Source organism: Sturnus vulgaris, chromosome 19 (assembly GCF_052056855.1).
Source record: "Sturnus vulgaris isolate bStuVul1 chromosome 19, bStuVul1.hap1, whole genome shotgun sequence".
NCBI classification, from domain to species: Eukaryota; Metazoa; Chordata; class Aves; order Passeriformes; family Sturnidae; genus Sturnus; species Sturnus vulgaris.
Window position 1 is genome coordinate 5,519,171 of NC_142261.1, and position 23,577 is coordinate 5,542,747.

Here is a 23,577-nt window from a genome sequence, read left to right on the forward strand (position 1 = left end):
AGCTGTTGTGTACAGGGCTTTTAGGAGAAAAGAGGGGTTGTGGACAGAGGTGATGGCAACACCATGAATAGGAATGAGTGCATTTGGGAGGGATGTCTTCCAATGGCTGGGAAGAAAACAGGCAGATTCCACATGGTGCCACCAGCAGACCCAGTTGTACAGGGAAGCCAGGAACTGGATTTCTGGGTGAACCTCTTTGGGCTCAGTCCTCACCGTGCCTTCCCTCCTAGGCTGGCAAAGACAGCCCCTCATGTCTGTCTAGCTGAGATTCCCATGGGAATCTGGGGCTCAGCTGAATGAAACATGCTGTGTTTGGGTGCTATGGCTGTCACTGCCTGAGCCAAGGAGGCACCTTCAGGAGGATGCAAAGAAAAAGGACTCCAGTGTTATCTGCAGGGAGGAAGAATGAGCTGCCTAAAAATAAAATAGGGCTTCCGGGAAATGGGTTAGATGGAAAAAAGATCAAATGTGTGGAAAGGCTGAGGTAGCTGTCAATCCTGAAAGTGCTTGTAAATCAAGTCAGAGATGTGTGTATATGTGTGAATGTGATTTCTGGCTGTCTCAGAGTTAATTTTAACTCTAGCTGGGTCACCCAAGGCAATTTCCCAGAGCCATTCCTGTCCCTTCCCTGCCTCACTGCACACAGACAAGAAAGAAGCTGCTGATGCTCAGATGTGAACAGTTGGTAGGATGGCTGGTGAAGCTTTCTTAAGGAGCTTTTTGTATTAAACATACCCATAAACAAAACAGTGAGACTGCCATAGGGATGAGATTAATGGGATTCATAATCCCTATAAACAGATTTGCTGAGTGCTGTATTAATGTGGAATTGTTAATTTGCCTTGCCTAATAAGTGGTCTGCACTCACATCTCTGCATTTCTCTTGCTGAGGATAGGACTTTGGAACAGTGCATTTCCTGCTTCTGCTGACCAGAACTGGGAAGTGTCTTGGGAATGTAGTGATTTGCTCTTGTCCTTACCTGAGTTGAAAAGATTGGGACCCCGTGCCCACCATGAGGTGGTGCTGGCTCTGTAAACAAGTGACAACCAGAAGCAAAGCTGGAGGCAAGAGAAGAAAGATTTACACAAGGTCTAAAACAATCCAAAACCAATCTAGTCCTTGTCAGATGGTGTTTTAAATATGATTAGTTAAATGACCTCAATCTCCTTTTTCTTTTTTTTTTTCTTTCTGTGTGGGAGGAATCACACTGAGATTTCTGGTGGCTTCTGTTGTGTGACCCCTTTTAAATCTGGGCAGCTCTTGGTAAGCAGACACCCCACTGAGCACATGCAGATTGTGTCAGAGCTGGCTCTGGCAGTGGCAATGGGACATCAGATCCTGCTGAGCACCACGAAACCTGGTTGTCTGCTGTCTGAGCCTTTGCATGAATCTTGAGCTTTCTGTGGACATGGTGCCCTGTGTCTGGGGGAGAGTGAGCCTAAGAGCAGGGGACTGACAAGAGAATTAATGCAAGTTTTTCTGCCTGATCTGGCAGCTCTGAAAGAGTTAACCTGCCTGTTTATGTTCTCATCCCAGCTAGCTGTTAGGTGAAAAATTAATTTCTAAGTCTGGTGTACCAAGTTCACTGCTTCAATTCTGAGTTAATTCTGTCTGCATAAGTACTAGGATTATGTATCATTTACAGCAACTGCTATGTTGTGAAATGCCTTGAGGAACACCAGGAAAGGCTGGATATTATGCCAAGAATTTGAACCCCTGGTTTATTTGTTAGGCAGCTTGCTCTTTTGTTCTCAGCTCTGTTCCTCTGGAGTGCCCTGTGTCCATGGGGACAGAAATTCCTGGAGCTGGTGGTAATTCTGCTGAGACTGGGTGCAGTGATGGACTTGTTGCTGTAGTCAGTGATCCACTGGCTTTTGAACCAGTGTTTGTGGGTCTTACTGTGCTCTTTTGGCAGTAGAGAGAAATCCATGGACTGCTAAAGAAAAAGGTTCAGGGGTGCGTTTTTTGTTTGCTTGTTTCTGTTCCTTGGGCTTTCAAGTCCTCTGAATGCCAGCCACTTAGCTGTGGGAGTCTTACAATATCAGGAAGTATTTTCAGCAGGTTTTCAAGCTTTTCCCTAGAGCTACTGAGCTAGAAACAACGTTACTTATTTATTTTTTCTTTCCAACATATCCGAATCCCGTTTCTGCACCTCTAAATCCCCAAGGAAAGAATTCAAAGAGCAGGACAGATACCATACACCTGCTATGGAGTGTTAAATAGAAAGGGCTCTTCAGGGAAGGTGTGAAACTCTGGCCCTCTTCTGTCTGAATGTTGGACTTTGGCATCCAGCCGTGGCCCAAGCATGACAAATCCACTGCTGAGTGCTTTTGGGAGCAGCACCCTGCCTGGTTTTCACATGCAGTTCACTTCCAGGCAGCCAGCACTGAAGGGGATTTGGCAGGGTTCTGCTGAATGCCTTTGTTGGCTCAACATATTTCCACTGCTGCTCAGGACAAAGTAACAGAGTGGCAGGATTGAATTTGTCCAATTGCCTCTATATATAGAAAGGGTAGACAGAACCAAAATGCAGCTGCTCCCTAGGGACATGAAAGGGGGTGAACTGACCTGCTAGTGTGCTCTCCTGGCCTTAGGGAAAGCTGAGCTGTTCTGCATCCCTGGTTCTCAGAGATGGGTGCTGTCCCACAGGTAGAAGTTGTACCTCTGTACCTTGAATGGTCTGGTTGTCACGTTCCTAAAATGTCCTTTTTCTGGTGTTTTTCTTGGGCAGGGTGTATCTGCCTGGAAGGCAAATTTCAAATTAAGCTCATAGCTTCCTAGACGAGGGAATTCAAGTGACATTTTTACTGTGTTACATACATTTCTGGGTTTTTTTTTTCCATGATTCTTAGAGAAGCACCTTTTATTGAAAGGGGAGGTGGCTGAGGCTCCTAGTGCTTTATGAATTGTATGATAGCAAGAGAGCAGTGGACAGGTTACTGGGAGCAGAACTGTATGACTCAGTCAGTTAATAATGAAGTTACACGAAGATGCAGTTGTTTTCACCAAATTAATGGTGATCCATGGCTGTGTGTGCTGGGCACTCACTGGAGTGACTCCCTTCCCCTGGTATCTGCACTGGGGACCAGCCTTGAATCACAGGCTCTGAGGACAGCCCAAGTGAGGGAGTGTGGTCTGGGTGGGGAGGAGCCTGGTGTGGTCCCTGCAGAGCAAGTGGGGATTGTACTGACACAGCAGAATGTGAGGAACAGCATCCCTCCAGGGACGTCTCTTGAATTTGTACAAAGAGGAGGAAAACTTCATTGAGAATTTTGTTTGTGTCCAAGCCGGTGCTTAGAAACCTTCTCTAATGAACTGGTCTTCATATATATGCTGCTTTGAATATACTCTCTTTATTGCCAGGAAAATTTCTGACAAAGCAGTGTTTGAAGTAGATCAGAGCTTCATTGTATTTGTGAAACAATTGAGCTGTTGCAACAGGAAATGACCAGAGCAAACAGCCAAGGCTTGTATCTCTCTGAAGAGATCTCTCCCCATGTTCTGCCCCCTCCTTGCACGTTGTACCTGTCAGGAATATTTGTCATCACTCTGGGCAATGTGGCCAGGCCATTTGGTGCAAGTGTGTCGGCTTGCCTCCCTAAAGTTTGCCAGATATTAATCTAATTACATTCCAAGACCTGCGAGGGGAAGGTGTAAAAAGGAGTTTTCCTGAATTAAATTGTGTGGCAGCAGTTGGAAATTTTGATGCAGTTTGGCATCTGTGTAACAAAGTGCTCTGCTTTAATTTTGATGGTTTTTTGGTGTAGCTTCTGTTGGTAAGACTGTGTAAAAAACACTGCCCTGATGAGTACTATACGAGTGTGTTGATACTATCAGCTTTTGAGACTACCTTTGGTTTCTCTTGAGGTTTTTTTTACTGAGCTCTCAGTTATCCTTAATTTTCATCTTCAGCCAGAGGGAGTAGGTGATGTTGAAACAGCATCTTATGTGGCTGCTTTTCCAGCCATACCGTGTTAGTGGTATTTTGATGACCATCTGCAGATTGGCCTGTCTGATTTGCCATTTTAAGCATCTTAATTGACCTTAAATGCTTCTAATTTAGAAAGAGAAGTAGGTGGAAGGCCCGAGGGATTTTTGAGCCTGCCCTGAACATCAGGAGAAGCTGCCTGTTGCCTCCTCATTCACACTTTCCTACACACTCGACTGCACTAATAATTGATTGCAGATGAATCCCTCTGATCTTCCTGCCCTGTTTATGTGCCTTCATGTCTGTATCGTGCCAGCCAGCCTGCTCTGCCTTTAATAAAACACCTTTGCCTAAGCAGAAAAGCTTGAGACACTAGGGTTAATTTACTGGCCTGTATTCATTTCATGAAAACAAATGGAGAATTTATATTAGGGGATTTTTATGTGTCTGTGCTTGTCTACTGGTGATTTTATTTTTAACCTCAGCTGTAAACCTCTTGTGCCTAGCCCCCACCTTTTTTTTTAATCCCATCTCTCAGAATTTGGAATCTTGTCATTAACATCCCTCACAGTTGTGTACATTACTGCACAAATAAAATAGGAGCTCTGGCTTGAGGCCTTCTGGCTTCCTGGAACTAAAGTAGAAAATCCTAATTCAGTTGCTGTTTCTCCATGTTCCTAGCCTCTTCACTGATCCCTTGCACATCAGGAGGCTCCCTGCCCCTTTTCTAAATGCCCTGCAGCATTAATCCATGCTCTCAGCAGGATCTGTCACTCATCATTTGGGACTCCTTGCATCTACAGTTATTTCGTCTCCTGGGTGAGGCTATTAGGCCAGCTCAAACCTGAGCATCAGAGCCCACTGCAGTGAAGCTCAGCCTGTGGAAGGGTAGAACAGGACAGAACCAAGTCAGAGACAAAATGGCAGCAGGTTGAAATACTGTATTTTCATTGCAGCACAGGGCTGGCTTTTCAATCTAAAGCAAGCTGCAGGTTCTCATTGTCTTTGGTGGTCCAGCAATTAAAAAGTGCTTCTGCTCTTCAGAACTACAGTGAAACAGAAATGCTAATCCCTTTCTTTCATTATCAACTGCTTCATGTAGTGGTTTCTTTCTCCCCTACAGGCCAGCAGCCCACAGGATCTCCGCCTCTTCTATGAGAAAAACAAGATGCTGATGCCCAAGTAAGCACTTTTCCAGTGTCAATGTTTGTAGGCACTTGTTTACTCCGTGTTTACACCTGTCCTTGCATGCTCCTGGCTTGTCACTTGGGGAGGTGACTAAAATATTTGGCCTCCTGCCTTTCCCCATTCCTTAAACCAGCAGTGACGTGGCCCAGAGAAAGTCCGATGGCAGCAGATAGCCAGGGTTGGATGTTCTGTCTCTCTGCAGAAAGAAAGGGATGTTCTGTCTCTCTGCATTGCAAAAATCCAGAACTGTTAGTGATGCCAAGACCCATCTTGAGGTCCTGTTCCACACATGGCTCCCCTGAGGCTGAGAGCCTGGGGAAGAACTCAAGGCAATTCTGGGATCTGCTGTAACCTGCCATACCTGGCTGCAGATCACATTCCCATTTCTCACGTGTCAGGGCAGCAACTGCTTGTGTCCATCCTGCTATTGGGGAAATACTATAACCTCCCTGGAAATGGACACTGCTGCAGTTTCCAGGGGGAAGAGAACTGCTCCCATCCCAACAGGGTATATGTTACCTCTCTGCTGTGACTTGTCAGGGTATTTTGGTTTTGTTGCTGTGGTCTTTCCTTTTGATTTCTGAGCTCTGAAAGCAGAAGCTTATGCTGGCTCTGAAAACCTCAGCCTGAGGTACAGAGACAAGGCTAAAGTTCCAGATTATATATCTAAAATCTCGATGGCCTTTTTTAACCAGAAAGCTATAGCTCCCAGTTGGCAGGACTGCTAATGCAGCTATATATGCAGGAAGTTCATTGGGTTGCTGTATATGGATTTTTCTTTTCCCTTATCAGTTCAGACAGCTCCAAGAGATAACTTGGAAGGAACTGTCAAGAAGCTGGAGCTCTTATCAATGACTTGTGATATGCAGTTAATTTCCCTTTAAGTACTTCCTTTTTTGATTTGGGGAGAAGGTACAAATTTCAGGGATTGCCTGGGGATTACCACAGAGATTGCCCACAGGATTACCTCTAGGGCACCTGGATTGAACCAGAGGGTGTGATGGAGTAAAATACCTGAAAAGAAACAATTTAAAGCAAAAATGTGACTGCATAGTTGGAATCAGTCTGTGTGAGTAGAAAGTAGAACTTTTGTTTTTCCTCCAGAGCTCAAAACATGACTGCCCCTCTTACTAAATGAGAAATTAATCCATACAATTAATAAATTTTCTTGTGTCGATCCCACTGCCCTGCTGTTGTTTTGCTCATGGTGCAGACGAGGGGAGAAATGAAACTCAGCTGTAAGAGGAGAGCATGTCTGTTCTTGTAGGGATTAGTCCTCCTGGAGTCCTTCACACAGTCTGCATTTGCTATTTTCACTTATCTGCACTTTTGAACTACCAAATGCTTCCAAAATTCAGATCCAAGCTGATTGTTTTTCTCACTGTGGAAGTCGGATCTGAACTGGCCTTTGTGTAAATGGCAATTCCTTCTTTCCAAAGTCAGTTTGTCTCTTTAACACGGGGTGCAATCTGTGCTATTCCTGAGTAAACATGAATAAACTGCTTGAGTGCCCTGCCAGCACAGGATGAAACACAAAACTACTCCAGAGACCTCCTTCTCGGACTGCAGCAGTGCCAGGATTTGTTTTCATTTTTCTTGGGGCTATGCAGGCTGGCACACACTTCCTTGCCATGGCCTGGGAAAGTGTTTTGGCTTGAGAATGGAGTGGGGAAGTGGTCCCTGGCTGCAGGCAGGTGAGGAGATGCTGTTCTGAACATTCTGGGGAGCCCATGGCAGGAGAGCCCCGAAGGCCCCACAGTTTTAATAGTGCTGATCTAAATCATTAATATTCATTGTGCTGGTTTGCATTGGAAGTACATCCCAGGTCATGGGGGAAAAGATGCAGATTGTTGCTTATGTTTAAAAAGATGGTCCTAGAAAATAATGCTGAAGGGTTACAAAGCCTGATGCTTTGGACATGGGAGGTAAGAGGAGACAAACAGGCTGTTAATCTGCACCCTCTTCATCTGTGTTGTGCCATCTGAAGTCCATGAGTTGATGTACCTGTTTCTTGGCTTTAAAACCATACCAAGGCTAAAGTCAGAGTTGGGAAATGGACTCATTTTGAATGAGAGCTTTATGTGTCACAGATAAATAAATGATGATGATAACCCTGCAGGGCTGCAGGACTCCAGCACTGATGCATTTTTCAGGAGGCTGCTTGCTGTGGTATCTTTGGGTTATTCCATTACACAGAGTGTTTCCAAGGGGCACCTCTTTTGATGGGACTCAACCTGAGTCTGTCTCACTGCATCCCTTCCAGAGTCCTGGTGGCCTCCTCCTGTGTCAGCCTCAGAAGGTGCCCAAAACCATTGTAGCATCAGAGGTGGAAAAGCACCTCCTCCAGTACAAACAAGGATAAGGGATGCTTGCCATCATTCTCTGTTCTTGGAATTGCCAGGTTCAAATTCCTGCCCTAGCACGGCCTAGGGCTTCACAAAAAAATAACTGGGTGGTACTGAAATGTGTAAGCACATAGCTTGCCTCCCCTCTCCTGTTTCTCTGAACAGGAGTCTGGTAGTGCTAGCTAGCACACTTCTTCCCCCCCACTATTTTTGGGCTAGGTTCTGTTTTACCCCTGTCAGTGGCAGGGTGTGTTGGTGAAGATGGTATAGGAAAGGCTTTTTCTCCCAGCATTTGTTGGGCTTGGCCGCAGGGCAGTGACTGATGCCAGAGCCACGTGCAGAGCCACTGAGAGCTAAAATTACTGTACTGGGTGTACATGTCATTACCTCAGCTGACCCAGTGTGGGGAGAGGGGAAAGCCTGGCAGAGCGTGGGGGCCATGCTGGGAACAGCCATGATAAAACAGTTAATACTGAGAGGAGCTGCAGCCACCCACGCTTCACTAGGAGAGCTCTGTCCCAGCCCAAAGCCCCCAGCAGCACTTCTGGGGATGGAGGGAAGTCAGCAGGGCTGAATCTACTTATGCAAGAGCTGAACTCTGCTTTCCGTGCCTTAATCCATTCGTTTATTCCCTGCATTTTTCAATCTACAGGGGTTATGAAGAGCTGCCCTGGCCTCTTCCCCATCTGCTTGTGGGGTGAGGGAAAGCACAGTGCTTTACCAGCTCTTTTGTATTTCAAAGGCTGTTGAGAAGAATATTTTCTTCCTAACTGTGCTGAAAAGTGAGGTAATAACTGCACAAATTTTAGCTTGATGAGGTGGCAGTTGCTTACATTTTAGTGGCCTTCGATTAATATATGCTGTATATCAAGGAAGCAAATAGACAAAGGTTACTTGCTAGTGTAACATAAGCTGCACTGAAAAATAAATGCCTTAATAAAATGGTAGTAATTGGTGATACATTTCACCACCAGTGTCTTAATTGGAAGCTTCCCCTTGGAAACTGCTTTGTTCTAGTGATCTTATTCCCATTAGAGCAAGTAGGCGTGATTTTATTTATTATGTGTGAAATACTGCAAGTGGAATGGGCTTAGCTGAGCACCAGAGGGATGACATTGTGAAGGGAATGATCTGCAGGCGCTCATGAGAGAGGTCACTAAAGCAAAATTAGCTGTAGCCTGAACAATGGCAGTGGGGAGTGAAAGCCAGAGATGTAAAATAGAGACATTTCTGATCAGCCTCCTCCAGTGAGCTCCTGGTGTTCCTGGCCCAGCAGGCTTGGAGTGAGTTTGCGTTTGCCAGTTGCCTTCCTGAATATGTAAAAGCTGTTTAAGTAGACTGCAAATCTCTCTTACTTTGCTTTTGTTTTCAATCCTAGCATCCCCAGGGAGACATCAAGCCACCTGAGGCAGCTCCTGCTGGGCCTCTTGCAGCGTAATCATAAGGACCGCATGGACTTCGGTAAGATTTCCTTCCAGTTTGAGTTCTGCTGCCTGCCTCTCTGTCTCTTGGCACTGAACAAGCCTCTCTACTTCTGGCTGGGGCTAGGAGAAGCATCCAGACACCTGGATTTCACCTGTGCCTGGAGGGTTGCATAATCTTGAGAGTTTTAGTTTATATGCTAGAAAGGTCAGTGCTGATTTCAGTACAGTTTTGTAAACCAAGGAGACTTGGCACACCTTCAGCATATTTTTGTTACTTGCATTCCCTGTCCTGGCTTCTTCTTTTATATCTCTCTGAGCTGTGGTTAAGTGTGCTACTAGGTAAAATGTGTCTTGTGTCTCTGTGCTTTTCTGTCACAGTTCCTTCTCAGAGCTGCAAGCTGCATTCATTTACTGAACAATCCAGTCACTATCTCTGTTTCTCAGGGTTTGCTGTGATAATCTGAGCCAGGAGATGTAGCTGCTTGCAGACCCTTCCCTCCTTCTCCAGTTTCTGTGGAAGGAAGCCTTGGTCCTTCTCAGGGCTCAAGCTGGCAATCTCCAAGCCTTAGTCTCAGTCTCTGATTTGGCTGACATGAGGATTTCCTTTTTTGTCTTAGTTCCTTCTAAGCTGAGATCAATCATTGTGAGCCCAGAGGTTCTGGCTTGGCAGCCTCTTACAGGTGTGTTTTAGCTGAGCTCAAAGGTCTGAAGAACCTCCTAGGAAAGCCATGCCCTAGAGGAAAGCAGACAGAGGTGGAGCCTTTCCATGAGTCACTGAAAGGGCCAGGTCATCTAAAAGCAAACATGTCCTGTGTGTGTTCAGGATGCTTTTTAGTCAGACTTGGAGTAAAAGTTTGACATTTCTGGGGTTTGAGAGTTGATTTTCTGTTGGGTTTTTGTTTGCTTATTAGCTCAGGTGGATTCTTCCCTGCTGGGCAACATATGCTAGGTGATGAAGAGGAATTGTTTTGCACCTTCTGTTACTCTTTTGGATTAGAGATACCAGGAAAGCCTTTCTGGGGATGGTCAGCTGGGGAAGCAACTGTGGATTACCCGAGGTTGATCATAGTTTTCCAGTGATGAATGCAAAGGACTGGTTACTGGGGTGTAGAAGTGAGAGAATGAGCCTTTTGAAAAATGAGTTATTGAAGCTCCTGACAGACTGGCTTGGATAGAATCACCTGGCAGGGTTCTTCCCTGCAGATCTTTCATCTGGGCTGTGGATCTCTATCTCTTCTATCATGCTGCTGTGCACTTCAAAAGAAGGTATCTTTGAGGTTCTTGATTCCCTGCTGTCAGAAATTGTCTGGCAAACCTTTTTACCCCGTATAAACTGGTTTTGTACCTCTTGGGAGTAGAGTGCGTGAGTCCATGTCTAACACTTGGAAATTTGAGATAGGAGATTTTGATATCACTCTGGACAACAGTTACAGTACATCTTACATTTTTCCTATTTATCCATATTTATCAATATATTGGCATGTCCCCAGAGGAGAGGGGTTCCTGCTGTTCCTTGTTCCCTGAGACTGTCTGCTTGGAGATGTCACAGTGAGCTCCACAGAGCTCCCCTGGGGCTCAGTTGAGTCACACAACAGCAACTCATCAGCTTGAAACTTCATATACTTACTGTGTCCCAGCTGCTGTTCTGCCAGGAACTGATGCTCTCTGCAATCTCAAGATTATCTAGAGGAAAACCAGGAGGGTTTTAAATTTCAAGTTTCCTGCTGATGATTACAAGCTGGGTTGTTTAACTTTTGCTTTGCAAGCACAGCTAATAAGCAGTTTGGAACATGGAGGGGGAAAAGTGAAAGAAATCATCATTTCCACCCCCTCAGTTGAGTCAGCTTGGCTGAGGGATGGTACCCTCCTCTAGTGCAGCAAGCTGAAAAAGAAGCAGGAAACCTCAGCAGCTGAGCAGCTCCCACAGGATGGGGATGTTCTCGATCCACAGCAGATCTAATCTATGATTCCAGTTTTCCCTGCCAGAGATTTCCATTCCCTGTCTTGAGCTATGCTCCAGACCACTGCACTCTGGCTGCAGGACCCTGGCATGGCAGTGGTGAGGAGAGGCTGGGGAGACAGGGATTGTTTATGGTTTAAAAGCAGACAAACAAAAAACCCAGTGACTACTTTCAGGAAAGCTCAGTTTCCAAAGAGGAGCTGTTTACAGAAGAAGTTTGTAAACCTTGGGTGTTGCTACAGGAAATCCATTCTGGGAAAGAAGCTGAAGCTCAGTAATCAGTGTTGATCCGTGGCTGACACTCCCAAAAGACTGAGTTGCTGATTGTGATAGGAGAGGGCCCTGGCACAAAGCTGCAGTGAATCAGAGATGGAGCTGGGAGAAGTGGCTACTTGTGAGGACAGGCAGACATGTAGAGAGTGTTCAGCAAGCCAGGACAGAAGCTTTTCTTGGCCTGGATCTGTAGAATGAATTCCCATAATGAAGGGAGGAAGCAGCAGTTGTGTTTGATGTGAAAGGGAGTGAGTTCTGGACTGTGGTTCTGGGGTATCCCATTAAAAATGCATTTCTGCCCTCAGTGTATGATGGATTTGAGTCCGTGTGTCGTGGAAAGTCACTCAGTGGAAGTCTTTTTATCCATCATTCCTATTCCATGGAGTGAGTGGCAGTGCACTATGATAAATACAGCTTCCCTGCATGCCTACATTTAAGGTGATTCACCATCCTGATCAGCCAGAGATCCAATTTATTTCCCATCCTTTTTTCATGAGCAGGTCCTGCATCCAGTCTCCAGCCTGTATTCTTGACCACTTCTATATGCAACCATAGTCAGTCAGCTTCCATTGTTGCATGGAAAAATCACTGTATAACACTGTAACTTCCTGTGCTTTAGCTGCTATGTAAACTTCTTACAGTCATTTTCTTTCACTGAGTCATTGTTCTTGACTTTTTTTTTTTTTTTTTTTCCAGATGAATTTTTCCATCACCCATTCTTGGATGCAAGTGCCTCTATGAAAAAATGTAAGTATTGTATTTTTGATTACAACTCTTTTTGAATCATGGCCTGACTTCTTCTGCTGTTAGTTCAAAAGGAAAGTACTGCTTTATGTTTCCTTAGTTATTTAGGCAGAGATTCAGTGTTTATTACTATATCATGTCCAGATTTTGCCATCAAAATGTATTTAATTTTACTCAGTTATCTTCAAAGGAATGAATGGGGGATATTTAGAAAACTAAAGTAGAAGCAAATGTAGCTTTGAAATGTATTCAGCTGTTTTGTGTGAAATTCTTGGCCAGTGGGGTGCTTGTAGGTACACAGGATTGTGTTTCATGGTCTTGCTTTTCATCCTTATCTGCTGTACCATTCAGGCTAGTGAATGGTGGAAAGTGGCACTCTTGGCCCTGCTTGCCAGGTTGGCTGTGCAAAAGCCAAATGTTGTGATTACCAAATCTTGTTTCATCATTTACATCGAAGTTCTTGATGCATCTTGTTTTAGAAGGGTTACATTTGGTACTCTGTGGGAGCTGGCCAGAACTAAGACAAATTTCCATTGCAAGTTCTCTCTTCCTCCTTTTGATTCCAAACTTTGGAAAAGTTGCAGCCCCACGTATTATGGTTCAGAGGTTTGTTTTGGGTGGAAAACAGTTTAGAATTGCTTCTAAATTGTGCATGGGGCATCATAATCCTTTGGCCAGGAGACTTGGGTTAGTGGAATTGTGTATGGCTGTCTTCTCTGGAGGGATTCTCCTGGACATTTAATCTCCCGAGTAAATGATAGCACCAAGAACCTTCATCAGTGACTAATTTGGGGTGTTCAGTGCAAGGTTTTGGAGGAACCATGTCCAGCACAAACCCCATTTGCCTCTTGGATGTGCCATGGGTTAGACACAACTTGTCTGATACTCACATCACTCCTGACACTGTCTTGCTTTCCTGCTGCCAGAGCAGGACTTCTGAGTTGTCCCTGATGAGATTTTACCTGTGCACTCAGGTGATCGTCCTGCGGGCAAGAAAAGACGCTTCTGGTTTAGGGGTGCTTTCAAAGCAGCCAGGGCCCTAAACCCACCTGTGGCAGCAGGATGTGGGGCCAGCCCTGGAACACGGGGCAGGAAAGGACTCTGGCCCTACAGGGCTGCTCCTAAGCCAGCCCAGCTCCTGGCACCTCCTGTCCTGCACCTGTGTGGGAAAAGCCCTTCGGAGTCTGATCCCCCTGTGGGCAGAAGATCTCCCCCTCAGGATGTTCTTGCATGCCCACCACCTCATCTCCTACCTCCAGCTGTCCCACTGCTTCACTGGCCAGGGGAGCAGAAAACCCCAGAAAAACAGGAGAGGGTTCTCCTGACTTGGCCCCAGTTTCCAGCTTGTGCACGCCTGCTGTGCAGGAACCAGAGGTGCCATTATGAGCAGGAGACTGTAGCTCAGCCTTTGCCCCCAGCTGCACCAAGGTTAATGGTGTGGGGTCAAGGACCAAGAAAAAAAGCACCTTTACAGGCAGGTAAGGCCTATGCAAACTGCAGAGCTCTCTGTCGCCCTGCTGATCCTCACCTCCGGACGTACGTGCACAGCCTGGAGTCCTCTCCTGGCAGGAGAGACTGCTACTGGTTTTGAAGACAGATTTATGGAATGCTGTCTGGCATGGCAGTGGGCTTGACCCTTGCACAGCTGTAGCTCTAGTGTGTCTTGGCAAGGCTGCAGTTCTCAGGGGGTGGCTCCCCTGACTCTGAGTCCAAAACTTTGCTGTGCTTCTTCATCTCAACATGTGGCTCAGCATCGCGAGTGTAGGAAATACCAAAGAGAAGAAGAGCTGCATCTGGACCATGCTGGTCGTGCTCAGACTGAATTAGAGCCCTCAGACCTGCAGTGGAGAGCTGGGGAAGTGTGCCTTGTGTTCTTGCTCTCCTTGAGAGCTGATAATTTGCTACCACTAAGTCATTCACATCTGAGTCTTTTTAATGCAATGTAACTTTGGAATTCTGGAAAACTAGTGTGTCCATCATTCTCCAGGTGGATCATTTTGAAGCTGCTAAGGCAGGGGTATCCCCCTTGTTGAAATACATTTGCATGTTTTTTGAGATCCTTCAGCAAAACCAACATTTCTTTCAAAGATCTTTCAATACAACATTTCTGACAAGCACCTCTTCTTCCCTGCTGTTTTGAGGGATGGTTGTTTTCATGTCCCTCCTCTCATCTCCCTCCCTGAAGACTGGGTTCAGGCCTCTTGGGCTTTGTTAACTAAGATGGTGTACTTTATTTATTTTTGTTTGTTTATTTATAATTTATTTTATATTGTGGGTTTTGTACCTGTGACTAAGCATGTACTTTAGATGTGTAAAAATTTATTAATAAAGTCTTTAAAATGCTGTGTCTAGTCAGACTGTCGTCTGTCTGTAGCCAGGTCTGATCAGCATATGGTATGGGCAGTGTGTTGCAGTAATAACACAGGAGAAGGCATAATTAGATGCTTGTGCAAGTCTTCTCCCAGTAAACACATTGTAATTGGTACCCGTGCAGAATATTTTGGAGGTTTTTCTGCTTCTGCCTCTAATGAATGAGAAGCTGCTGCCTCCTTGACTCTCAGATAAGAGAGCATGAAAGGTGAGCTGTTATGGTTCAGAGTGCAGAGGTGCTTCAGTGTCTGAAATACCTGTCAGGCTTAGCTTGACTTTTGCCATCTTTTTAATGTTATTGTACATAGAATACTGAGATGAAAACTAGAAAAAAGAATCCCCATAACTTGTGCATATAAAATATTTTAATGCTGCAGACTGTTAAACTCTAAAAAGCAGCTTATTTGGACAAGTTCTTTCAGAGTTTGCACTCAAACTTTATTGCCTTGTCAGAGATTGCAATTAAAGATTTTTTTGATGAGTGATTTTAATTGAATCCAGATACACTGGAGAGATGCACTTTCCTGATTATGTAGAACTCAGATTCCAAATAGAGCTTTTCTATAAACCTTCAGGGTTGGATATTTTTAGGACAGCTGAGCCCCTGGTAGGATGATGTGTCAGAAGTTATTTTTACAAGTATAGGATCCAGTATCAGGATCCACACAGCTGGAGCACAGGCTTGCCTTTATGGCTCCCAGCTCTCCCATTTTGAAACCAGTTGGCATTGGTTACACAATGTGCAGGATGACTGTTTTGTTGCTGGAGCAAGTTGGAGAGGACAATTATGAAAACAGACTTATTTACATTACAATTACAATCCAGCAATTTCTGGATTTGGGTGGGGGCCTGCCTACAATTCATGTTAACATTCCCCACATTCAGACTCAACTGAAAACATGATGAGCCAAGTGTTTGCACCCTTTTTAATTTTGAACTGGGAGTGCCTGGGTGTGTGAAGGAGATGGAAGCAGTCTTTCTTTCAAGCTGCCCTACATGGCTGACACTGAAAGGTGCCCCGGCAGGGATGTGGAGGTCAGAGAGGGTTTGTTAGAGCCAAACCTCTTGGTTCTACATGCATCAAAGTCTGTTTGGAGTGTCAGGACCTTCTGAGTTGGAGCTCACAGCATTGCAGTGTGAGTTTGAGGAGTTCTAAAGGATTTAAACAAGAACAGTGATTAACAGAGGCTGTATCTAAAGGAGTGCTTCATGCAGCTGAGTTTGAGTTTCAGATGATAATGGCAAAGTCTGCCAGCTTGTCTTCCCTCCTGATTAATGAAAAACTGTGTGAAGCAAATAGTCAAAAATAGAAGTGTCTCAATTCTAGCCAGGTTTAAATCAATAATCACAGGACCAAAATAGACTAGAGGGGACCTTGTGAGAGAACTGGAATGACTCTAACAAAAATGCTAATTCCAGGAAAAATGAATGATGATGCAAGTCTTGCAGCAGGTATCTGTGAATACAGTAGAGAATTCACTTATCTTTTATTTTAAAAGCACTCTTCCATAACAGGAAGGGCTGTCTGTACACGGGTGAGTCGTTCTGTAGCATCTGGCAGGATAAATGGGGGGAGACCTTTTTTTTCCCCTCCTTTCTAGTATTTAATCTATAGGGAAGGTCCTAGGGATTGCTCTGCAGGCTCTGTGGGAGGACTGTGGAGATCAAAAGCCCTGTGATAGAGGCAGGACAGAGCTCTTCATTTGACAAGCAAGTTCTCAGGGCTCTGTGTGTGTTCTGAGCATGGGGAGGGAAGGCAGCTGTGTTGGCTGTGGACAGAGTGGCTCTCCATGCCAAGCCCCTGACCGACCTCCCAGAACACCCATCCTCGGGATACCTCCATCCCTGCTGCTGTACAGGAGCCAGGGCAGTGTGTTACAACAGCACAGCCCTTCAGGGGCACTAAATCTAGTGCAGAATAGATGCAGAAGCTAAAAAATGTGTCCAGGCTCCCCTGCTGCCATCCCCTTGTGGATTCCTACTTCTTAATGTTGCCAAAGGCTGGAGGAGATCACTGTGACCCTGCTTAAACTGTTAAAGTGGTCAGTTACTTACATTAAAATATGTATTTTAAGTCTATACTGTTTTGGCTTCTCTTTCCTGTTGTTGGATCTTGTTACCTCTCTCAGACTGAGGAATTCAGTGTCTGTGATTGCTTTCTTTCTGATGAAAGACCCTGGTCCAGTTATCCTTTAACCCTCTTTGATAGGCTGCATGGAAAGACCTCCTAATGGCTTTTATTAAGAGGCATATTTTCCCATTCTTTTATCATTAGAACACTCTTTCAATAGTTGATTGCAAAGAGATGAACTTCTATTTTTCTAGCCTGTTGAATAGAGTAAATACTTTGTAGTATGTAATGGGATTAATGACAGAGGTAGTTTTACTTCAGACAGAAGCATTCTTCTTCTAGGTGTTATTAATCTCCCTTGTATTAGGTATGGAGTCATTAGCACAGGTACTGTAAAAGCAGGAATTTGATAGAAGGTGCTAATTCTCTGCCAGCATAATGGAAAAGCAGCAAAGTGCTCCTCTCCTCAATTAAGCATTGTCTCTGATCTCTATCTTAAGTCATTCAAATACCAAAATGGTTCCAGTGTAAAGTCTGACTTCAGGCTGCCTTGAAGTGGGGATTTTGAGCTCTTCTGTGCTGTTCAGTCTTGTGCAGGTGGACTGGGAAATTTGAACCACTAACTACTTCAAAGTCCTTTGAAGAGCCATTGTTACCTTTGACTGTCTCCCTGCTTAGCTGAGCTGAGCTCTTCTGTTATTTACTGAACCTCACTTACATAAGTCATTGGAGTTAAATATTCTTTTCTCCTGTGATGCCTTAATCATCTTTTCTGCCTGAAGGTCAATGCTAACCAGGCCTTTCAATGAAAGCTTTAGGCCTTGTGAGTGTTACAAAGGCCAGTGCAACAATGAAGTGAATAAAATTGGCAGTTCCTATACTGAACTGAAGTAAAAACATGGAAGGGACACAGGGATGGCCTGTGCTGGTGGACACAGGTTCTTTACAAAGATACTAAATGACCAAAACATGTTTAACTTGCAGAAGTGACCACACTGAGCTATAGGAAACAATGCACTATTTCCTTGAGGAAAAACCCCTTTGAGGGTTTTTTGTTGGGTTTTGGGTTTTTGCCAGGAACATGTGGCCTGGGATGCCCGAGTGGCTGTTTGGACAGCAAACACATAGGCTTTGAGAAGGCATGTGTTTAACTTGGCACACACCTCCCAATATTTGATGTATGTGTGCCAAGCCATGAGCTCTCATGAAGAAGAATCTGTCAGGGTATGGTCTAGCTCCTGCCTTCTGCCTCAGACATGAGCAACTCACTTCACTTTTCTGTTTCTCTTTTCTTGGATTTGCAAAGATGCTTTGGAGGTTCTCTAGGGCAAAACCCATCTTGGCTGCCTGGGTAGGTCAGCTGAGTGGGCATCTGACCTTGGTCAGGAGTTCTCAGACCTGTGAGAGTGTGCATGGAGGAGTGGATGGCTGTGAATCACAGAACTGAACAGGATGCCAATTTTCTTTTGTTCTCCTTTAATTGACCACATATGATACACGAGATACATGATGGTGCATGAGATAACCTGATGGGGAAAGATGAAGAAGACTTTTTATTATTGCTTGATCTTGGTTTAACCACCTCTTTTGGTTTTGTCTTTTGCTGGTTTTAGCTGCTTCCGTGCCAATGCCTTCTTATCCCAGTTCTGGCTCTGGTAGTTCCTCTAGCAGCTCATCCACTTCCCACCTGGCATCACCTCCTGTAAGTACAGCTCAGAGGATGCACTGTTTGTGTTAATGGTTTTCCTGCTTGTGTGTTTGAAATGAGGTCTCTGCTTTTGCACTCTCCTGGTGCAAGTCCCTGAACACTGTAGTTCTGGCTGGGCTTGGTGCAGTGTTCTCCAGTTTAGAGTTTGGATCCTGAAGGTTGGTTTACTCTGCCCAAGACATACTTCAGTGTGCCATTGCTTGTTGGATGAAAAGCCTTTATGAAAGAAGTTGGTATGAACAACACTAGCTTGTCTTGGCAGGCATGGGAAGCTCCTTGGAGCCCAAACCAGTTGCTAATTCAGGGTGTAGCTCTGCTTCCTTGGCTCCATGTTCTGTGTGTTCAAGCAAAGTCTCTGCAGCCTGACAGTGTATCCACCTCCTTCTGACCAGCGTGTTCAGGCACCACAGAGTGACATTCAGGCACCACAGAGGGACATTCAGCAAAGCTGTTTGCTCAGACCAGACCTGCCACAGTCCAGTGATCTCGTGAAAGATGATCTGGACTGATGGGTTTTCTCTCTGGTTACCCAAAACGGTGAAAACTTTTCTGGAGGGCAGAATATTTAAGTGACCAGTGGAGTGACATTCCTCCAGCTTTCTGAACTGAAAGGTTGTTTTTGAAGGCTCTTGGTGAAAGCTGCCTTTGACTTTGAACGTAGGAATTCTGGTGGTGTGATTGGTAAGGGAAGGAAGAAGGATGGGATTTTTTCCTCTCTGGCATGACTACTCTTTTGCACTGTTCTCTGAGTTTCCCTGGGTCAAAGTATCTGAATTTGGTGTGGGAAAGGCTGAGGGGCACCAGTAGAAGTTGATGTGGGTTCTCATGATGTGAGCTGGACAGAGAAGACAGGTCTGCTCCCCTCTGAATGTTTCATAGCTGTGTCCCTGAGAGCCTGAAGTAGAGGGTGGTTGGCTGAGGCCCTCCTGGCCATGGCAGGAATGAGCAGATGGTGTGGAAAGAATACTCACTCTCCTGAGCTTTCCTGGTCTGGGAAGCTCAAGGATGGTACAGAATCACTGCCAGACTGGGAGAGGGTTCCATGTTACATGTTTGCTGCACCTCTCCTGCTCTGCCCTTGAAGGTTTTGCTGATGGAGGTGTGCTGGCTCAGTCTGGGAAAAATGCCATGTCTGCAGGGCAGAGTTCACAGATGGGTGGAAAAGAGGCAACTATGACAGCTGGAAAATTCCTTCTGCTTGTATGTACTGTGTGTGCAGAGAGAGGGAGTCCCCACTGGTGCAGAGGAGAGTCTCTGGAGGGTCAGCAAAGTCTTAATGAGGCCCAAGTGAAAGCTGCTTCAAGTCTTTCTCAGCCTGGAAATGCATTAGGATAAAGATTGTGATCTGCTCCGTGGGCAGTTCAGCTGCCTTAAACCTTTCTTAAACCATCCAGCCTCCTCCATCTGTCTGCAGTGTGAGGAGATTGTGGGGCTATCCATCATTTAGCTGAAGGGAGCAGGAAAATGGGACTTTTTAGGGACTGTCCTGCCTCTGACAGCTGTGAGCTGTTTATCTGCTGAAAGTTTAATCTCTTTTGGGCCTTTCTTTAGCTCCTTAGCAGCAGTACAGCAAAACAGGGTGGTCTTGGAAGTTCAGGAACACTTATCTCCATGTTACCAAGTGCTGCAAAAGCACAAATAGATACCAGATGGTTCTGTGCTTAAGAACAAAACAGAAAGAACATAACCCTAAAGAGCAACCAAAATACCTCTGAAAACGCCTCTCATGTTCCCAGCCATACTAAGGTGAGTTGGTAGAAAATGTGTGGTTGATCCAGAAAACCTTAGCAGAGGGATGCAATACCTCAAGTGAATTTTTCTTATCTGTGGAGCATCAGACACACTGGAAGTGTTTTGTGTTGTTCTGACAGGGACATAAAAGGCTGTTCCTTTTGAGCAAACTGAACAGCTGCTTCTGGCAAACCATCAGCCCTGGTTTATCAGCAAAATGTTGTTTGTAGCCTTGTACAGCTCAGTTTAGAGGATGGAGCAGAATGATGAAGTAGCTGTGCTGAAGCCAGTGTTTGTTTTCTCCTTGGATTAGCAGTCCCTTGGAGAGATGCAGCAGCAGCTGCAGGAGAAGGCGCTGGCATCTCCCACCCAGGATTCTCCCGGGTTTCTGCATGGATCCAAGGACTCTGCAGGAAGCAGCAGCAAGAATTCCTCCTGTGACACTGATGACTTTGTCATGGTCCCAGCACAGTTCTCAAGTAAGGTGGTTTCTGAAAATGCAGATGTTCTGAGCAGAGGGGAATGTGGATGTTAAGGATAGATACTGAAAATTTGAAAGAGTGATTAAACTTGTCTGTTTTGACTGAATAGTACGAATGGTTTTGCTTTCAAACTGGCAAAGACCTCTGGCTCACTGGCTAGTTTCATAGGATATTTTGTAATTACCTTTAAAGACAGGATTTGAGAGCAAAGATTACTTGATGACCTCAATAAGAGATTGAACCTGGAACTGAAAAAGAAGGTAAATAGGCTCACAGGGAAAAGTCTCTCTCTCACAGGAGCTTTTACCTTGTTATCCTGTCTTCAGTTTCACTCAGCATCACAGTCCAAGATTTCAGCCAGCAAGCTACGTTTTATACTTGAAAAAAATCCCTGGGAAAAACGAAGATATGTTGTTTTTTCTTCAAATGCTCTAAATTTCATTTTAGGACCTTTATGTGTTTATACTGTGATAGGACTTGCTTGAAAATACAGATGTACATAGAACCAGGGCCTCAGTTTAGCCACATGCCTAAGTATGTCCATGCACAAGTCCTTACTTAACCAGCAGAAGGACATTGTTCTGCCTTGCCCCATGTGTGTGATGCTTTTCTGAGTTGGAACTTGGTGGTAAATGCTGTGATTCCTCCTTTCACGGTTGCACCACTTGTATTAAAAAAGGAATTTGGAGGGGTAGAGTAATCTCTGGAAGATCTCTGCATGATCTCTTATGATAAGGAGGAGCTTGTGTTTTCCCTGGAATCAGTGGTGGGACCAGTACACACATGCCTGGTGCTGGTCATGTTCCCAGTGTTCAGATGTTTGTTGTGTATCCAGCTGCCAGCTCATTTGGCTGCTCTGGATTTTTGCCACGGGGGGGGACAGGATGTTCCAAAGCACTTAGGAGTATCTTGTACCACTTTTACACAGCAGCCAGGGACTTGCACCAAGTGGATGTGGACCTGTTGCCTCAAATGATTGTCAAGTTTTGGCCCCCTCCCAAGGGGACTTGCTTTCAGCCTCGATTTTCCAAAACTTCAGGGTGTAAGGATCAGCAGCATCTACCACAAACTTCAGCTTCAGCCCACGTGTGGTTTGCAAAACACTGTTGCAGGAACAACTCAGCAGGGCTTGGAGGAGCAGGAAATTCTACACAAAATCTCAATTGCTATGAATGTATAAATGTTTTTAAGAAAATGATCTTGAATTAATCTGCTTCTGCACTTCCTTGTCCCTCAGGTGATTTAACTGCTGAGGCTGCAGGAGGGAAGCCAATCCAGGACAGTCTGATGTACAGTGGGTAAGGCCACCAAGGCACTTGGAATTGTCCAGCCACTGGAGCCTGCTGGGTGTTTTTGACTGTGGGGTTCTGGTGGATGGGAGGGAAGATGTCCCTGAATGAGTCTTTTTTTCAGGGACATCTGTCACCTGCCTGATTCTGAGCATTTTCAGTTTCATGTGGTAGGAGCAGGATGACAGTCCCCAGAGCTCCCACTGATGAGGAGCTAGGCAGGCACAGCTCTGTAGGAGGGAAACAGGGTTGGTTCCCAGGCTCTGACAGCTGAGTTCTTTCTGTTTTCCTCAGGAGCTCCCTGGTGACTTCAGCAGGCTTGGAAAGCCAGGGAAGGACACCATCTCCATCACCCCCATACAGCAGTTCCCCAAGCCCATCTGGGTAAGAAAAACTGTTGGGTGGTGTCTATGCAACACTGAATAATTGAACTCTCATTGACTTCCAGGGGGGATTTTACTGCTGTTGGTGTGCTGGGGAAGATCTACATCTCTCCTCTTAATTAATGGGTAACAAGAAACACCCAGGAGAAACTCCCCAGCCTTGGGCACTGATCAGTCCCAACTACTGAGCCTGTCTCTCCCTCTTCTGGCTCTCAGGAGGGGCTAGGAGAGAACACAGGAGAGATAGAATTAACTCTACTCCCTGAGGGGGCAGGGATTGTTCTCAAGCAGAAAGTAAATGTACTGCTCATCCCCCCCAGTGCCCAGCCCTCAGAGGTGGGCAGAATTCCAGCTAAAGACCCTTGTTTTTAATTCATGCAGTGAATAAGAGCACAACACTTCATCCAAGGCTGAAATTATGATGGACTTGAGTTACTGGACAAGTGTGGGGGAGTGTTGCTCATCTCCCCTTGCTGTTGAAAGACAGCTGAGGGCCTGCTTAGATGTTTGTGGTTTGTTGAAAAGCTCCTTGTGCTGTGTCTCTGTAAAGTAATGCTGATACTGGACCTTGTTTACTGATGGGGGATGCAGGAGTAGGAGGAACATGTGCAAACAGGCGTGGTCATGGGTTTCATTCCAACTAAACCAGTTGCTCTAAACTCAGTTTTGGCCTTTAGAAGTGTTGTAGGTGACAGCTGCCCAGTGGGCCGAGACACTTTTGTGTTCTGAAGGTGTTAATGGTCTGTGGAAGGTGATCCCCTTGACTCTGGGCCCTGAAGCTTTAGGGTATGTGCTTAGCTTGCAGTGAACTGCTGGTGTTTCTTCCCATCTTGTTCTTGCCTGCTGGGGAAGCAGGACAGCTTTAATCTTCTGTTCTGTCAATATGGCACCTGTCGGGGGAGGACGGTTTAAGGGGATTTCACACTGGGAGATGGATGACCCTAAAATCTTTTTTAAGAAGAAAATATAGTCCCAGGCTGTGTGTTCAACACATTTGTCACATGAACAGAGCCCAGAAAATGACAAAACATAGCCTCAAAGCATACAAATTTAACAGAGAATAATATAGCTCAGAGCCTAGCTGACGTGATCAGATTAATTGGCAAGCATGTACCACAGTGTGGAGTTTAATTGCATGAGGCTTCTTATGCCATCGCCTGCTAAGCTTTTTAACAGCTTATTCCTTAACTGATTCCTTTGCATTCTGGAGATCAGTCTCTATTAAAGGATTTGGCCTTGCTTCTGGGCAGCAGTGAGGAGAAATTCATGGAAGTTCACCACAAATGCTGCCCACTTCTCCCTGTTCACCAAACTGGCCTCATCATTTTCTGGTGGATCCCAGGGTGGCCAGTCAATGCCAGAGGCTTTGATCTAAATATGTTTCCACTCTCACTGTCTTTTCTACTCATTCCCAGCAGCTTCTGTGGAGCAGATGTCAAACCCTCTAGTGCTACTTCCACTTTTCTATCTGCCTTGAAGAAAAGCTCATTTCTGTGCTGTTCAGGATGGGGAGTAAGACATCAGTAATGAAAGATTGGAGCAGTCACTCTGTGTCCAGAGGATGCTCTTTGGTCTGTCCCCTGAGAGTGCTCAGAACTGGTGCCACCCAGGTGTGCCCTTGCTGGGTTTCAGTGCCCTTCCCTGTAGGTGGCACAAGACCTGTTGGTTCAGCACTTGGCT

General features: G+C 45.4%; 1 protein-coding gene across 4 annotated transcripts in view; it reads left to right on the forward strand.

Moving 5' to 3' along the window:
* The window catches only part of ULK1 (unc-51 like autophagy activating kinase 1), a 77,173-nt gene that overhangs the window by 30,754 nt on the left and 22,842 nt on the right, over nucleotides 1-23,577 (forward strand). For all 4 annotated transcript variants that reach the window (XM_088176333.1, XM_088176332.1, XM_088176335.1 and 1 more), the window contains exons 10-16: nucleotides 5,053-5,111; nucleotides 8,841-8,923; nucleotides 11,816-11,866; nucleotides 17,918-18,006; nucleotides 20,057-20,222; nucleotides 21,463-21,523; nucleotides 21,809-21,898. In XM_088176333.1, the coding sequence (XP_088032459.1) occupies nucleotides 5,053-5,111; nucleotides 8,841-8,923; nucleotides 11,816-11,866; nucleotides 17,918-18,006; nucleotides 20,057-20,222; nucleotides 21,463-21,523; nucleotides 21,809-21,898 (599 nt within the window). The remainder of the gene's footprint in view (nucleotides 1-5,052; nucleotides 5,112-8,840; nucleotides 8,924-11,815; nucleotides 11,867-17,917; nucleotides 18,007-20,056; nucleotides 20,223-21,462; nucleotides 21,524-21,808; nucleotides 21,899-23,577) is intronic.